Source organism: Stylophora pistillata, chromosome 1 (assembly GCF_964205215.1).
Source record: "Stylophora pistillata chromosome 1, jaStyPist1.2, whole genome shotgun sequence".
Lineage (NCBI taxonomy): Eukaryota > Metazoa > Cnidaria > Anthozoa > Scleractinia > Pocilloporidae > Stylophora > Stylophora pistillata.
Genome location: NC_142519.1, coordinates 5,415,925 through 5,434,361, shown reverse-complemented (window position 1 = coordinate 5,434,361; position 18,437 = coordinate 5,415,925). Strand labels below are relative to the sequence as shown.

Below are 18,437 nucleotides of genomic sequence, written 5' to 3'. Positions count from 1 at the left end.
CATCTTTTGATACTGCTTATGATTTATGCATAACTGTTTTTGGAAGACGCTGCAGAGAGCGGGTTGCTGGCTAATTTCAAAACAAAACAGAACCAGTTGTAGCAAGTGTTTTATTCTCTGACATGAATCCACCGGTAACGTTACTTTACTTTGGAGGGAGAAAAATCAATTATATTGAACCAATTAAACAAGCAGTGTATATTCCAGAACTTCTTTAGTGTAGACAAAAAGGCTACATTTTGATTTTTAATCATTCTCCCGGTGTATTTATACGAATTATCTATTTTATTTTAATTTCTTTTCAACTGGTTTTAAATGCTTCGATGATTTTCTCCTGAAATAGATTTTAAGTTGACAAACATTTTACAGGAGATTAACCTAATTGTTTTGGAAAAGTTGTGTCCATCAGTGATTTAAGCTGTAAATTTGAGCTTTGTCTCAACAAGCAGGGGTGGTCATATAAAACAAAACAAATATATTAATCCCTTAGATTGTCGATTTTCTTCTGATACTATCTGAGTATACTCGCCAGCAGACTCCATATGATATACAAACCCTTTCGACGAACAATTTAACCAAGTGGCACTAAACTTTAAACCATTAGGTACATGTCGCTACTGATCTAGATGCAGGGCACTTCATTTGAATGCAGAGATCTAGAGCAGGGTTGAAGATCTCCAGATCTTGACTTTACGGGTATTTGTGCACATTTGCAAACGAATAACCTCAAACTCTAACTGATTTTCAGTTTCGGTTACGCCTCCAGCTGTAGGGGAATTTCTCGTTATTCGGATGATTATCCTGCAGACACGTGTGTCTATTTGCCCTCAAGTCACTAGTGAACAACAGATCCTAACCCTTGTTCAAAAGATTTCATGGCCCTCACTGGTACACACGTAGGGTTAAAGAAGCCATCCACTTTAGACTTCATCTCAAAAACATGCAACGGAGGTAACAAAATTGAAACTCCCGAAGCACGAATGCCCACTGTCAAAAAGCACAACGGCCGATCAGAAACAAAGCGGACCTATGAGAGAACGATATTTAACAGTCGGAACAGAGCAAAGTTTAATTCAATGTCAACGGTAATTCAGGATTGCCTTGGTTTTACTTTATTTTCCTAATTCGCCTTGCGATTGGTCCAAAAAACTTGCGCTCCCTTTTCAACCAATCAGATTTAAAACTAAAACCAATCACGACGTGGTCACCCATGTTTTCCCGTGCTTTAGGCTTTTTGAATCCTCATTGAGTTCTTCTGATATTTTCCTTCGCTCTGATTGGTTCATTGGTTATGGTGTTACGTCACTCAGTCAAAATAATAATAATAATAATAATAATAATCTTATATAGCGCTGTTTCTCTACTGAACCAACAGCACTTTACAACAATGAATGATGTAACATCACGGAAAAATGCCTAAAAAACAGGTAATGATTCTTACAATTCAAAGTAATTTCTAAAAAGGTTCGTCTTAAGAGTAGATTTAAAAGATTCTGTTGACTTGCAACGTTTTATACTTAATGGGAGGATATTCCACCGTTTTGGGGCAATGAAGTAAAAAGTTCGCTCCCCAAGTTTTAAGTCAGTTGGCGGCGGGGCTGTACCAGTAGTTCTTTGTCAGACGAACGTAATGTCCTTGATAGTCCATAGTGAATTAAGAGGTCACTTAGATAGGATAGCGCCAGTTAATTAAGACATTTAAAAGTCATCAGTAAAATTTTAAAACGAATACGTTCATGAACGGGTAACCAATGCAGATCTCTTAGCACAGGTGTAATGAGCTCGCGTTTACGTGAGCCTGTTAGAAGTCGGACTGCTGAATTCTGGACATAGTGGAGTTTTCGGACTTGATCCTGCCTAAGACCCGGGAGTAGCATATTATAGTGGTCAATCTTGGATGTTACGAATGCGTGGATCAAAGTTTCACAGTGACGGAAAGAGATATGTTTACTGATTTGAGCAATGTTGCGCAGGTGGTAAAAAGCAGACTGACATGCGCTGTTTATTTGTTTGTCCACGGACATGACAGTGTCGAGCTCGAGGCACGCGCCGATGTTCTTTGCTGAGTTCGATAAGTAGACGACATCTGAGCAAACAAGGATAGATTCTAGCGGGGGTTCTGGTCGATGACGGGCGTGCAAAACACGGAGCTCAGTTTTGTCATGATTGGGCATCAACTTATTGGTTGACATCCAATTGTTAACATCGTCATCGTGAATGCCTCAATCTTGATCTTCAAGAACTGGGTCTTCCCAGATAGATAAGGCTATATCCAATTTAAGGCTTTCCCAGTTATTCCAAAGCGATGTTTTAGCCTAGTAATGAGAATATCATGATCTACCGTGTCGAACGCCGCTGAGAGGTCAAGTAACACCAAAATAACACACTCTCCGTTGTCAACGGCCCGTAGAATGTCACCCCTTTCTTATATGCAGATTGAAAAATCTCATGTAGGCTTAATGAGGATCGAAATACTACCAGAGACAGTACGCGAAAACACACCTACAACATCAAACCACACCTATAACATCAAATCAAGGTGTTATAAATAGCGAAAAGTAACCTTTCGACCTCTTCACGTGACGATGACTAACAGCGTAGCAGTGGAAACGTCGTGATCAATACAACTAATAGCCTGATCGACTCTACATCGCGTGAAAAATGATTTAAGTTCATAAATCCAGAAAACCACGACGAACAACAGCATTTTTTATAACAATATACGGATTACATCAATGGCCGTTTTCACACTAGAGGACGGACAAATCGTCTGGACGGACAAATTGCCAGGCATTTGTTCGTCGAATCTGAATTCGAGAAGGCCATATGCCGAAAAGTTGTCCGTCTTATGAGCGTAAAGAGAACAGGCACCAGGTCGTGTTGTAAAGCAAAATGGCTGCCGCCATAAAACCTCGCCTGTTGCTAGTCCCATTTCCTCGCGGCGAGAAAATCGAACATTTCACCGTCTGATATGAATTTAAGTCGTACTGTCGTCGACTTGTTCGTCTCGACGGACGAATCGTCTTCAAAAAATCGTCTTTCCAGACGGCCAAATATCAGACGATTTGTTCGTCGAAAAATTTGTTCGTCCCGTTTTCACATCAGACGATTTGTTCGTCTAAGACGATTTGTCCGTCCTCTAGTGTGAAAACGGCCAATGACGTACTCGGCTACGCGCTACGCCTCGTGTGCCACTTTTTTGTTCTTATCACATTTTGACGTAATTTGCAGATCTATTTTTGAACAGACAGCAACATGGAATCTATTTTTAGTTTAATGAGATAGACCTTTAGGATCCCAAAATGAAAAGTAAATTTACCGAAGGATACTCAGTTTGGAAAACAATCGACACTGAAACCTTGAAAGCGACGAAAAAAGCTTTCGAGTTAACAACACTACGAATCCAAAACGCGTCACAAATTATGACAGGAGAATGGAAACTGAATTTGTTAACCAAAGTGGGGCTTTGACACTTCCGGACTATTCTTTTGTCCGCGAGTGAACTTTATTTTTGGTTGCTGATATGTTCTTGAACTATTTTGCAACAGAATATTTTGATTTAAATCTAACATTCAGAAGTTTTAAGAAAACTACGTAACGCAATGTTCTGAAGTCCAGTAAACAATGATTGAAGGATAGAGGTTTCTGAGTACATTTTGACTTATCTATCTTTTTTTTAGCTTGGGAATAAGTTATTGAACTGTCTTTATTTCATTAAAACTTATTTTGGTCAAAAGACGATCTATTTTTTAAGTTATTGCGCGCTGTCTTTCTCAAAAGGTTTGAGTAGTCGGAAACAACATCCAAACACAGGGGGCTCATACAATCTGTTTGTCTAGCAGACCGTTGCCTGAATGTACCAGATTTATCGTTTGCTTCACCTATAGTGATATATTGCTGACTATGTAACTAAATCATTAATAAATAAACGTTGAATTACTTTACCTGTGGTGTATAGTCGTCCTTTTGCCTCAAAAATGTGCTTTTTTGAGCGATTTGAAGTCTGATTTCGTCGTTAATGTAATTCATTAATGTAATGTCTTTCTTTAATGCATTACATTAACGACCAAATCAGCCTTTATTCAAAATCGCTCAAAAAAAACATTTTTGAGGCAAAAGGACGACTATACACCACAGGTAAAGTAATTCAACGTTTATTTATCAATGATTTATGTACATAGTCAGCAATATATCACTATAGGCAAACGGTAAATCTGGTACATTCACTATAAAACAACGGTCGGCTACACAAAAAGATTGTATGGGCCCCCTGTGATCCAAACAACTGTATTGACATCCATCGTGCATTCATCGATCGAGTTATGAACTACTGTATAAAGAGCACACATGTACTACAAGAGTTGATCTCGGCTGTGCCTCCAGCAACTCTTCAAGCATCTTCTTTACTCTCCAAACTTCCCACGCGCTTCCAATGGCGCTGCGCGTTCGTGACGTCACGAAATTTTGATCCCCTAGAGCGATTAGGACAAACAAACAGGCTTCTCGAGTAAATGAAAATGGGCGATGATGTGCCCATCTGTAGTTCAAACGCCTCTAAAGCTCGTATTCTAAATCAAAACGATGGTGTTCCTGGCTCAAAGTTCAGGCAAGATCAAGAGAACTATACAAACGCACAATTGAAGCGTTGGTTAAAGTGTAAAGGCTTGAAATTAAGCGGAAAACGAGCAGACCTCATCGCACGTGTTCGTGACTACCTCAAGTCGGGAAAACATTATGTACTTGATTCAAGTATAGATGATGGGAAATGGCTTTAGGAGAAGATACTAAAGGAAAGTAAAGTCCATCTCGTGAAACTTATGGATCTAACATTTCAATGTAAAAAGGGGGTTGACAGACCTTCACGACTCCCCAGCGCGTGTTTAGAATAGCCTATTCAAAGTTTGGCCCTCGGGAGTATGTCTTTGAGCGATCGCCCTCTATTTTAAGACACGAGTGGCGGATTTTTGTATAGTTCGCTCAGTACTGGTTGTGTTTCTATTAAATGCCAGTGTCTCATGAGAATTTGCTTTAGGTTTGGCACTGGTGGTTGGTATTGCGTGATAAAAGGCAAGATTCGTTGGTTTGTCTTCGGTTTCTGTTGAAGAGCTAGTTTCCTGTTTTTGAAATTCACCTCTGAGAGGGTTGTGTTCATGAGGGCCTCTGGGCCTCTAAGTTTTATTACATTGCATGTAAATTTTTGAATTAATTCGTGACTTGTTTGCTAATGAATTTTATTACAATGATCATATTGAATATTTAAATACCATAGGGTGACTTTATGAATTATTTTAGTTTTACATTTTATTAGTTCGTTGTAGGTCCACATCAGCCTTATGGCTGCCCCCTTCCTTACAACCTGCATTACTAAATAAAATGATTGATTGGTTGATTGATTGATTGATTGATTGATTGATTGATTGATTGGGTAGCCTCTCTTTAGCAAATGCTCTGTGAAATTTGCAATTTTCTCCTCGAATATTGTTTGAGAGGAGTTTGATCTGAGAAGTCAAAGGGCCTCTCCTTTTATGAAGCCTTTCTTAACTCCTTGTGGGTGACAGGATCTACAGTGTGCATACTGAAATGTCTCAGTTTGTTTAAAATGAGTACGCACATCAATGATTGCGTCCTTTTCGAATCGTTCGCCTTTGTGGATGTATGTCTCCAGGAATGTTGTTTCCTTATCGGAAATTTCAGCCGTAAATTTTATTGTTGGGTGATGATTGTTTGCTTTTTCAATGAAACGTTCTACTGTTGCTTTGTTTGCACTCCATAGCGAGATGTCGTCTACGTAACGTTTCCAAACAAGCGGTTTGAAAAGGCTTTTGTCAAGGATTTCCGTGTACAGCACAAATATAAGTATTGTAGTTAACACTATCAACTGAAAAATTCTTTCTAGAACACGCATTTACCCGGCATTGACAAAGTTCCATGTCATGCTTCGGCTTTGGGAACGGTACGAAGCCTTTCCGACCATTTTTAAGCATTTCTTTAAGCGAATCTGGCAATCTTTCTGGATATCTTGAGTCATTTTTACATGTACCCCAACAGCAATGCCTAGTTGCAACCATTTTAGAAAGTTAGAGCATTTTTTGAGCGAAAATAGTCTTGCTTCTGACACGTTTCGCATACAAGTCCTTGTAAAGACTCCGAGTGTTTGTCCTAAACCAGCGGGGGTCCAAAGAAGACATATCTATTTTTAGACCTGGCGCGTAGCGCCATTCATCAGCCTTCATATCTCGTTGAACGCACGATGACGTATGAACCAATCAATTATTTCATACGTCAACGTGCGTTCGAAAATAGACGTATTTAAAAATAGCTCATGTTCTGAGTTAGATACACGCATATGTCTCGTCGCAAAAGACACAAGCGTTATGTGCCTCGAAACTAGATCAAATTCAAGCCACTGTTCCTTACAGTGTTTCGCTCTTAATGTTTGCTTGCCCGCCACTAGTTGGGTATTCTTCTCTTATATTTCTGCAATCATTCTGCAATTTACGTAGAAATACGTAAATATTAATTTACATATATTTGCTAGCAGAAATGTGGCATTAATCATTACCATCGTTGTGATTTTCAATATCAAAAAGTCGCGAGGCCCTTGGTACCGGGATAGAGAAAGGTCACACTCCTTCCTCTGACACTTCCCCGCCATTCCGCCGCCCCCCGCCTATTCCCTCACTCTTGTTCGGCGTTGCGTAATGTTGTCTTTTTTCAAGATGGGAAAATATTTTACTTCGATCACTTTGTTCTTAAGCAACATCAAAAATAAACTAACTAAAACGGCATTTCGATTTTGCTGCGAAGAAAATCGTAAAGAGCTTTGTTAAAAAGTCTAAGGTAATCGCGTTCTTGTGGTCACAGTCACATTCTCAAGGCTTTATCCTAGCGTGCATTATTTAACGCCTGATTCACTCGAGAACACTGTGATGCGTATTTTTCCTTTGCTCTGTGGACCTCCATGCTTTTTTCACGTGCATATGAATATTGACCAATTAGCGACCTGAATGGTGATCAGACGTGACAGCTGCGAAAACGAGGCTGATTTGTAATTTTACATAAAACACATAATTTAAAATTTCGAGAACGTTGTCTCTTATTTTACACTTGAAGAAATACTACCTCCAGGCCTTCTTGATTAAAAGTGCATCGATCGAGTTAACTCTTCTAATGGCTTCTACAGATAAACGGGTTCTGAACTTTTCTGCTGGTCCTGCTAAACTTCCCGAAGACGTAAGTGTAACAGTCTTCAATTTCTCTCTAATTTCTGATTTTATTTTCCTTGCGGGCCTGAGGTGAAGTTAGCTTTGTCTTGCCATGTTGCGTTGCATGACTTTCCTTTCTTTCGTTGTAAATGGATTTCTTTCAAAATCTAGGTTCTGAAAAGCCCTCTATTCAAGTCATTTTTAAAGTGAAAGCTTTAATTTGCTCAAACATTAACGGCGGTCGCAATCGGTTAAAACTGTCACTGTTTCTCGTCTTGATAACACGAATTTAGCACAGACCACGACTTGATTTCTATCTCCTACCAAATGCCGTCGTTATTTGGCAAAAGTCACCATGAATCGGCCCAAAGTAGAACAAAATCAATGGTAAACATCAGTGAAAGTACTTTGGCCAACCCGGACGCGAGTGCTAACTTCAAAATCCGCGAACTCAACAAAATTGGCGCGTTTCCCTAATATGGGGAGCGAGGTGAACCATTTCCCTAATATGGGAGGAGAGCAAAACATTAAAGGGAGATTCCTTGGGCTGGGATATTACGAGTGATCTCTTGATCGAGACGGTGCCTGCCTTGCCGTTGGTATCTGCGACCTGCAGGAAAAATGAATGGGTCTCGAAACCTTTTCTCTGCACAAATAGGTTCTCTTTTTGTGCCATCTTCTCAAAAATCGACGAGATAAATCAAGAAACAAATTCACAGTGTGGTCTGAGCATACACTTTGATTCACCATCGATTATTTGCTGTAGGAAGTATGTTACGAAAAGTTAGAGAAGCGGCTGGTATTTTTGCAAGGATAATGGCTCTCTGTTAGAAAATAGCAGAAAATTTGGCTGATGCAATATTTGAGTAATTTAATATTCATTTTTGCCGTCATACAATACGTTGTCAGTGCATGCTAATGAAAGGCTCTTTTGTATCTATTCTAGCTTAAATTTACTTTTGTTGTCATGAGAAACTGCAAAGATGTTTGAAATAAGCTCTTATTGCTTGCTTTTTTATCCTGATCTTTAAGTCATTTTGTACTACATTTACATCGTTGTGTACCCGAATGACGTTTTAAAGCTTTTTAGAAGCAGCATTGTTAGATCCATTGCAATATTCTTCCATCAGTATAAGACTACAAATAAAGTTGCACTTCTGCAGATTACGTAACTGGCAATTACAAGCTTATAGTTTTCTGGTGACTTTTTCGAGTTGTTTCTTGCGAATGTTGAACAAAAGGTTGCTAGAATGGATTTACCAAAGTTTGAAAGTAATGTTCACTATGTGAAGAGAAGGTCTTTGTTTTGTTTTTCCTCAATCCTTGAACTCCTACATTTGATTAACATATAACTTCTTTCTGTGACATCCATACATTACTTAGCAAATAGGTAGTGATAATACTCAAAGTTATCAGGTTAGAAGTTATTTTGATCTAACACCAGATTCTTGTAACCAATTTACAAGGGAATGTGTTGTAGCCAGAGGGGAGAATTTACAATCAGATCATGAGAATTAGAAATTGCTCTTAGTGATAATCTCCCTTTCTACCCAGCAGTATACAATTGTATAGGTAGCAGTTGTAGACTATTCACAAGGCTGTGCTCTAAGGAGAATTGAAGGGAAACTGTGAAATTCAGGGTGCCCAGCTTATGCTCTTTATGAAAAAACAAAGATTCCTGAGTTGGCCAAGAGCAAAAGTAAGGCACCAAGGGCCATTGGGTGCTGCTAGACCACAGCTTTGATTCAGGATAAGTTGAAAGGAAAACTGCCTGCGTCCAGGGGATGGGTAATACTTCTATTGCTACTTGTAATTACTTTGGAAACAAGGAAAAACTTGGTTTTACAAAAATTCCCTTTCTTGTCTCATGTTTGAGTGTTTGTTGTTAATGTTTAGCTGTAATTTGTTCTGCTAGGTTTTGGGTCAAGCTCAAAAGGAATTGCTCAATTATGACAACCTTGGAATTAGTGTCATGGGTATGTGAAGACATTTTCATTATTTTTGCTTTATTTTTTATGTTTTGTCTTTTGGCACTTTAAAAGGTTTGATTTTTCAGGTACCGTAGGTGCTTTGTTAGAGTTGTCAATATGTACATCTAGCCACTGTATAATGGTTAGGAAAATAATTATCTTTTAACTAAAGATCTTCTGCAACTCTTTTATCTTTTTGTATCTCCCCTCACAGAAATGAGTCACCGATCTGCGAACTTTGCAAAGATTGTCAATGAAGCTGAGAGTGATCTCAGAGAACTTCTGTGAGTTTACTTGTCAAATATTCAGTAGTTACTTGTAAAATTTTTCAGTTACTCTAAAATGCAAATGATTATGAACAGTATTCTTAGTTCGGTCAGTAGTTTTTGAAGGGTGAAACTGTTTTATTTGCAGTAATATACCAGACAACTACAAAGTCCTTTTTCTTCAAGGAGGTGGCACCGGGCAGTTTTCTGCAGTTCCTCTTAATTTAGCCAAAGGTATAGTATAAAGAAATTGTTTTTATGAGGTAAAAGAGCCTAACTTATCTTTGCAGGGCTGTCCAGAAGGAGTTTTAACCCTTTAAGTCTCAGAAGTGATCAATATGTAACTTCTCCCTATAATATCCTTACATTATTCAGCAAACAGGTAAAAAGAATACTCAGACTTATAAGGTAGAAGTTGTTATCTTGATCTAACACCAAATTCTCATTACCAATTCACAAAGAAATGTGTGGTACCTAGAGGGGAGAATTGACAGTCAAATCTTGGGAGTTAAAGTGCTACTGAAACATAATTTTCATATCCAAGATTTTTGCAATATAATAGAGTTTGAATGTTATTTGCAAACGCTGTGTACTTTTTTTGGGCCTACGCATAGCGGAAAGTACATTTTTAACCATTCGAAGTTGACCGGCTGAGATCAAAATTGGCGGCCATCTTGGCGCGGCAAAAACAGCCCTGTGATGTCACTGGTTGTGTACTTCTGTGAACGAAGGGTAAAAGCATGGAGTGTGGCTCGCATGTTGGGAGGCCGATAAAGAGGATTTCGGGCAAAATGCCATCCTCGTCTTATTCATCGGCGGCCACATCGGCATCTTGGCTATCTGCGAGAGGTTCGCCCAGATAGGGAGCAAAATTCCCGACTGATACCTAGAACGAATCTCTACCAGTCTATTTAGTTAATCGGAAACTGACGAGATCCACAAGATTAGGATTGAAACCGTGGTCTTGCTTGACCATCTACAGAAAATGTCGAAAGACATTATAACAGTAGATGGGCTACTAAACGCCCCGAGCCAAAGCAATGGCATTCAGAGAATGAAGAAAACATGGAAGCCTCATACGACACCGCTACTGAAGATGATCTACTCGGCAAGTCTGAGGATAACGAACAAATCCCGGTTCTTTCCTCGTGTACCGGTTCACAAGAGCTGATACAAAAGACCCAACAATTCACAACAGCTAAACAATGAAAGAACAATGGTAATTCCCTTGTGAACCGGTACACCAGGACAGAACCCAAATCCCTCTGTACCAAATGCCTCGCAGAACATGCCCGGAATCCCTACAATATAGGGCAAGGGCCAAAATAAGAGCAGACGAGGATTTCAAAAAGGAGATAAAGCAAATCCTTAACAACGCGGAGCAAGAAACAGTAAAGGCAATCATGTGCTTCTATGAACGTGAAATTGGTTGTTTTAATACCGAAATAAAGAAAAGAAAACGAACCAAAACGGCTGGAAAACTGAACACTAAGAACTGTATTACGATCGAATCAGCGAGCGTGACACAAGCTGAAAGCAATCAAGACAACTTAACGATCGAGACAGTCAAAAAAATAGCTGTACATCTACAAAGGCGAATGATTCGAAAAAGACGCAGTCCCTGATGTGCATACTCAGTGCCACACATAAAGCAAATTCTCATGAAAAACTGGCATTTAATAGAAACACAACCACTACTGAGCGAACTATACAAAAATCCGCCGCTCGTGTCTTGCAAAAGAGGGCGGTCGCTCAAAGACATACTCGTGAGGGCTAAACTCTGAATAGGCTACTCTAAACACGCGCTTGGGAGTCGTGTAGGCCTGTCAACCCCATTTTTACGCCACCATCTTCGTCTTCGCTACTGGAGACAACTTCGCTTCGTTCAGAAGAAGATTCACTTGACAAAACTTCAATATCTGCCATCTCCTTCGCCCACGAATACAAACAAACAGTGAGTGAAATAAACCACGCTATCGGAGTGAACACAACCAGTGACGTCATCAATCCATTTAGCTCGGTACCAGAGCCCGGACATGGTTTTGTGTAAAATTTTTGATTTGAACGGTTAAAAAAGATATCTTTTGCTTCTTTTTGGCCAAAGCAAATTATTTCATGATGATCAGCATATTCAAAACTATAGCAGTGCTCTCAATAAGATTTGAACTAGGTGGCTACCTCGGTACAGCACCCGCCGGAGAACGACTTGAGTGCGACTTGAGCACGGTGAAAAATACCCGGCGATTCACAACAAAATACCTGCCTGAGCGCCGGCGGGTGCCGGGTCTTATTGAAAGCTCTGCTATAGGTTAGAGCAAATATTTCAGATACGAAAATTTCGTTTCAGTAGCACTTTAAAGTAGAAGGCAACTGAGAAATACATGTACAGTACATGTAGGTGATCAGGTGGCCACCATGTTGTTTTATCACATACACAAGAATAGGAATTATTTTGTTAAAATGTCTTGGGCATTGTGTAGGAAAACATTTCTATTTTTTCACTAATTAGAAGTAGTTTAGTTAAATAAAATAAAAATGTTGTTTCTTTGTAGAAGGAGCATCTGCTGATTATATTGTTACTGGGGCTTGGTCAGCTAAAGCTGCAAAAGAAGTAAGTTTATTGTTTTGTTGAAAAAATATTTAGTGGCATTGACAGTCATGTTCAAAGTAGGATAATCAATCTTGTAAATTGCTGTGAAGCCATGTGATTTAATTATGAGTGTGTAGCTGAAGGTAAAGTGAAAACTCTTGTTAGAATAATTCCAATTTATTTTGCTATGTACTGGCCCTTCACTTGTACACTATAGGCTGAAAAATGTTTTTTTTTAAATTTTTTTTAATGGAATGGCACAAGTTTTGCAATCAACAATATAAACTTTGTTATTTCCCTTTTAGGCAGAGAAATATGTCAAAGTGAACCCAGTTTTCAAGAAGTTGGACAAATATGACAGTAAGTTTTCACTAAGTCATTTGAAACCTCCTTAGTTTTTTTGGAAAAGAAAATCCAGGATTCTGCCATGGATATAGAGAGGTGTAAAAGTGATCCTTCTATGCATAACTGCATGTGGCTTTCTGTATCTAAACTTTGCTTCCTGGGTCACCATTTCACTGGAAACTGAGGAAATGCCTGATTAAAATGGTTCTGTTTCATTAAAGGAATCCCCGCACAGGAAGAATGGAATTTAAATCCAAATGCATCATATGTCTATTACTGTGCTAATGAAACAATTCATGGTAAGTCTTCATCTTTTGTTTTGTTGAATAAAAAAGCAAATTGAATATGCACATTGCAGGGCCTGACTCTAATAGTAGCCAACTGGCCACAGACAGTTTACTGTAGAAATTCAGTTTTGGTTAGTAGTTTTTGATTTCCACCAGCCAGTTTGGCTAGTAAACAAACTGAAATAGTCGTAACATCTAAGTTGTCACTAGCCACTTGGCTAGTACGTTGAAAAGTTAGTGTGGAGCCCTGCATATTGCTGTGTTGGTTTTACTGTAATAAATGCTGGATACTGAATCAAATCTTAAGGTCACCCAGTAACACTTTGTTGCAGCACTTGCATAAATATTTCAGACATTTTTTAAATTTTTCTCATGCTTATATTCCTGTGTTCCGAAAATTATTTTCATGCAGGAGTGGAATTTGACTTTGTCCCAGAGACAAATGGGGTACCACTTGTATGTGACATGTCGTCAAACATCTTGTCAAGACCTGTTGACATCAGTAAGGTGAGCTACACGAAGCATCCTCTTATGGACATTAAGAACATACAGAAAAATTTTCAAAAAATTAGGGATCAAATTTTTAAAAATATTTTTTAAAAACAATAAAGGAGATATATTTCTCTGCTGATATATATTTTTTGCTGAGGAGGGAAGCAGATTATGGGTGTAAATATGTGTGTAATCATCTTTCAGTTCCTACTTGAAAGTGTTCAGTTTTGTTAATTGTCTTCTTTTTTTCCCCCTAGTTTGGACTCATCTATGGTGGAGCTCAAAAGAATATTGGTTGTGCAGGAGTTACTGTTGTCATAGGTTAGTTCATTCTGCTTAAATGAAGAAATAGAGTTTTCAGAATCAATGCTGTGATAAAGGGTTGTAGATGGTAAGGAGAATTGATTTTGAAATCTTTAGATTGAAAGGGTTTAAGGCGAAATTTGAAGTCCTGGAAAAATCAATTTGAGTCCCTGGAGGAAAAGTCCTGGAAGAGTCCTTAAAATTTGTTCTAGAAAAAGGGGAGGAACCCTGTGAGTAATATTTTATGTTACAGAGTGATATTCATCTTTTTTTCTTGTTCATTTTTAGTGAGAGAAGACTTGATTGGTTCTGCAAGGCAACAATGCCCAGTTGTTTTTGATTACAAGGTAATTTAATTAGTTTCTCAATGGGCTCTTGTTAGAGATCAAATTTGTGATTAGGGAAACCTGAATATTTCAACTTAATTGACAATTTAGAATCAAATGTTCCAATTAGCAATTCAGTCTCTGCTTAAGTGGTTATGGCACCTTGTGATCACCAACTGCAAAGTGGGATGGTGTCTACCAATTATATTGCCACTTTTATTAGAACTTGAAAGTCACAATCATTTTCCATGTTTTTTTCTTGATAGATCCAAGCTGGTATGAACTCATTGTACAACACACCTCCAACATACAGTATTTATATCATGGGACTGGTTTTCAAGTGGCTTAAGAGAATTGGTGGAATTCAAGGTACCCAAAATGCTTTGTTAACCAATATCACTATCATCAGCTGCTCTAGAATATAAATAACAAAAATCAGAGTAGTATTTATTCCAAGATGAAGGAAAGGCAAGATATATGTTTATATCTTCGGGAATAAAATGTTTTAGTTACTTCAAATGACGAGGTCACACAATATTATGTTAATTAGCATTGTTCAGACACGTGAAGTACATTCATTGCTTTTGGTCTTATTTTCTTTAACTATTTCTTTCACAGAGATCAACAGAATAAATCAAATGAAATCAGATCTTGTGTATGAGCTTATTGATGCATCAAATGGTTTCTATTGGTAAGATCAGCTGTATTTCCCCTTCTAGTGTTTTTATTTGTTTGTTTGTTTTTTTAATGAGAATTTGTAGTTAGATCTTGGGGATGAAGAATGATATTGTATGCATGACTGCACAGAGTAATTTTCACATGTCTGTAAAACACTTTTGATGAGAATCAGCTTGGGCAGTTAGTGTTTTGTTTTTAATTTTTGCTTTTAGTCTAGTATTTTGTCCTTGGATACAGAAGAAAATTAAACATAGGAAATTCTCAACTTCAATGGAGATAAATAAAAGTGGAATGATTTTATAACTAAGTGATCTAGAAACTCTTTTATTTTTAAAACTGTGGCATGTTTTCAGTTGCCTTTGTGCAGCCATGCACCTTGAGCTTTTGAGAAAATAAAACTTGAGTAAATGAAACAATGGCTATTTTGCAGTGGAATTACAAATTTCCCTTGATCCCTACCCCAAGTTATGTAGAGGAGAGAATCTGTTGACCGCTTTTGTCTCTGAATTGCCTAGTAAATAACAATATAACATTTTGCCTTATCAATAGCATGCTGGCCTTTTTCTGGGGAAAGGGGGTTGGGGTGCATAATGAAATAAAGAAGCAACCAAACTACATTCAGTTCTAAACCTCAAGGAGCTGCAGTGCTCAAAAATTCAAAGCGTGCAACAGGAAACCTCAGCTACAAAGGCTACGATTTACACACCGCCTCCCGGTTAGCTCAGTGGATAGAGCGCTGGACTGTTGTGCGGGAGGTCAAGGGTTCGAGCCGCGGCCGGACCAACACTCAGGGTCTTAAAATAATTAAGAAGAATTCGCTGCCTTTCTATAACATCAAGAAATGGTTAGATATTCTAGTCTTCTCGGATAGGGACGAATAAATGGAGGTCCCGTCTCCTGCAGGGTTGGGGTAGGAGACGTTAATTTCCCACACGTGAGATTACTGTGAGATGGATGTCCTCCCCTGGGTGGGATGGGTGGGTTTACAGAGGGCCATGTGTTAGAAAACTCTTTACTGGGTTAATCATGTATTCACCCTCTTGAAATAAAGAACATTGTATTGTATTGTACACTCTTTACTTTTTTGTTCTAATTCTGTTGATGTGATCTAATAGTGGTACAGTGGAGAAGAAGAGCCGCTCTAGAATGAATGCTCCCTTCAGAATTGCTAGTCCAGGAGGAGACCAGGAACTGGAAAAGAAGTTTATTGAAGAAGCTGCTGCTAAAGGCATGATCCAGCTCAAGGGACATAGGTTAGTTTGCGTGAGGAAACACATGAATGTCAATCTCCTTCTTTGTGTTATTTCACCGTTGGTAGAAGAGAACAACATTAGAATCTGAGTGAGGTGTTAAGCTTCCCTTACTTTGGAGAACATGACTTTTTTGTTGTTGCATCTCATGGAAAACCAGGTCACCTAGAAATTCTTATATGGAAAGGGCAAGTGGAAACTTGTTGGGTGAACTGAACAAAGTGATATACCTGTAGGATACTTTGCATTTTACCGTTAAAGGGGCTCCCTTTGTTCTGAGAGGAGACCATGTGAACAAATTTATCCCAATTAATTTAACAACAACAATGCAGTCAAAACTGATTATGCCCTACTTCAAACTTTCAGCTCAACATTAGAAATAACTTTTTTGCTTGGAAAGACCGTGGCGCTTCATGAATAAACTGTTTTGGTTCCTCAGTGTACCCTTTAGGTAGAAATTTTCTAGTTTTACTACTAAACTATAGAAGTTGCTGATTTCACTCTCTTGATGGGCCAACATTTTGATTGGAACCAGACAAGAAATCAGGTGCTAGTAGTGAGAGCAGTGTGGGGGGGGGGGGGGGAGGGGAGGGGAGAGAGGGCTAGTCATTCCTATCATAATTAGATGGTAATCTAGGCATCTGTTATTTGACATTTCTGACTTTGTTTTTAGGTCAATTGGAGGCATAAGGGTATCCATGTACAATGCTGTAAAACTTGATGATGTAAAAACACTTGTGGACTTCATGACCGACTTCAGACAACGATATGAAAAGCAATAATACTTTAAATCAAGTTTTCAACCTTACCCAGTGATGCGTCACTAAATACTACAAGCAGCTCTGAAGACTTGCGAACTCTGAAACTATAATGAATCTTAAAGTATTGGGAAGTATACACAAATTTATTCTGAACCTGAAATCTAAGACCTTTTGAAAATTTGTGGTGTTGACCCACTGGTTACATCTTGAAATGGGAACTCGCTGTTGGGTTTGATTCAATGGCTGATTTCTCAAGCAGACTGGTTTGACCTCAAGTAGGCCAAAACGTGTAAAACTGCTCTTGAAGTGTGGCAATGCCTCATTGATTCTTTCACATTGCTAGAAGAGTTTCCATGACTCCATGTTGTTTGGAAAATACAGACTTTTGTCCTCGATAAGACTGTCTCAAGGAGGTGTAATTTTGGCTATGCCTGAAGTTGAAATAACATAACGTTCTCAGTGGAAAGAAAGCGAGTATTTCTGGATAATTCTGATGGAATGTGACATTATTTTTACATAAAAGTAATTTAATGACTTGGCCCACATGCATGGATGCAGTTGAATATGCAAGAACTGTTACAGTAGGGAGTGAATTGAATAAAGGTTTGAAGGGGAGGGTTTAAAAGGGTTGTTGTCTGGTTATTTGTTTCTATTTTGATCCTCTCCTGCAAGTAACATGAGAACTTAAATAAACTCCCTCCCTATCAGCTTTAGGAGAACCCAGTTCCTTACACCCTCTCGAATGACTGAAACACTCTATCCACCGGGGGGAATGGTTATCGATTTGATATTTGATAAAAACCGAAACTCGATCTGCACCACTCTTCATGGAACGCCCCGGGACATAATCCACCAGATGATGTAAGCTTGCGCACTGACTTTTCTCAGTTTTGCACTTAAAGGTGTCAGATTGCTATGGTAATCGACAAGAAGCAGAGCGCGTGGTAGTAATAGCAAACAACCGCAAGGTGTTTCGGTCTCGTACTATAGGAAAATTCATTGCTTGACGAAGGAACTCCGCATTAAATTGCGCGCGAAAACCGATCGTTTCCTTTGAATTTCGGTTAGGCCCTCATTAATCCTTTCACTCGTAAGATCTTATTTGTAATTCTCCTTACTGTCTGCATTTCTTATGAAATTGGCTCTGGATCAACTAATAATCCCCTAACTGATATTTTTCTTCGTTCTCATTACACTCATTACATTGTCTTGTTTGATGTTGTATTAATATTATAAGGAGAAACTCTGTCTTGGGTTTCACTCTGGAAGGTAAAGGGTTAATATTATTTCAAGGCTGTGGGCGTGCGTTACTCCGCGCGTGGGAAGGTTAGAGTCGAGTGGGGGAAAGGTTTATCGGGGGTCTGGTTATCAGTGCCAGACCTCTCTCCGCCTTGCGACTTGCAAGACCTTTAGCCTGAAAAACGGGTCTAACTTTTTGCGTTTTGCAGGTGAACGGAGGCAAGCGCTAGGCGTAACACGCAGTTCGCACCGTTCGCCTCCGTTCGACATAAAAACGCAAAAAAATGCGCCCGTTCTGCAGGTTACGGGACCTTGGCTCGTGCCAAAGCGCTCATGCGCATGAGCGCTTTGGCACGAGCTCAAGCTCATGAGCGCTCACAACGTTCAAATCCAAACACAATAAGTTCCCCCATGTGGTTTTAATAACATTCCTCTTTAGCTTTTTGACATTGAGCCTCCTTGTTAAGTTCCCTATGCTAAATCAAAGGTTATTGTTATCTTCAGAATACACACCAGAATACGTATGATGCATGATCCTCGCAGTAGAGAGCGCTATTTATGCAATAGCGAAAATCAGACCTGAAAAAAATCAGGCCTGTACGGGATTCGAACCACTGACCTCTGCGATACTAGTGCAGCGCTCTACCAATTGAGCTAACAAGCCAACTGGGAGCAGGCCGTTAAGTTGATTCGTAATGAACCCGTGAAAGTGATAAATGAGATAC

General features: G+C 39.0%; 1 protein-coding gene across 1 annotated transcript; it reads left to right on the top strand.

Moving 5' to 3' along the window:
- The first annotated feature begins 7,070 nt into the window (after positions 1-7,070).
- LOC111324722 (phosphoserine aminotransferase) lies at positions 7,071-17,098 on the top strand. Its single transcript, XM_088731820.1, has 14 exons — positions 7,071-7,233; positions 9,121-9,181; positions 9,390-9,459; positions 9,590-9,675; positions 11,994-12,052; positions 12,337-12,391; positions 12,598-12,675; positions 13,076-13,170; positions 13,413-13,476; positions 13,747-13,805; positions 14,051-14,153; positions 14,403-14,475; positions 15,578-15,715; positions 16,386-17,098. Exons 1-14 carry the CDS (start codon positions 7,171-7,173, stop codon positions 16,492-16,494), a joined length of 1,113 nt encoding a protein of 370 aa, XP_088587946.1. The 5' UTR covers positions 7,071-7,170; the 3' UTR covers positions 16,495-17,098.
- The last annotated feature ends 1,339 nt before the right edge of the window (positions 17,099-18,437 follow it).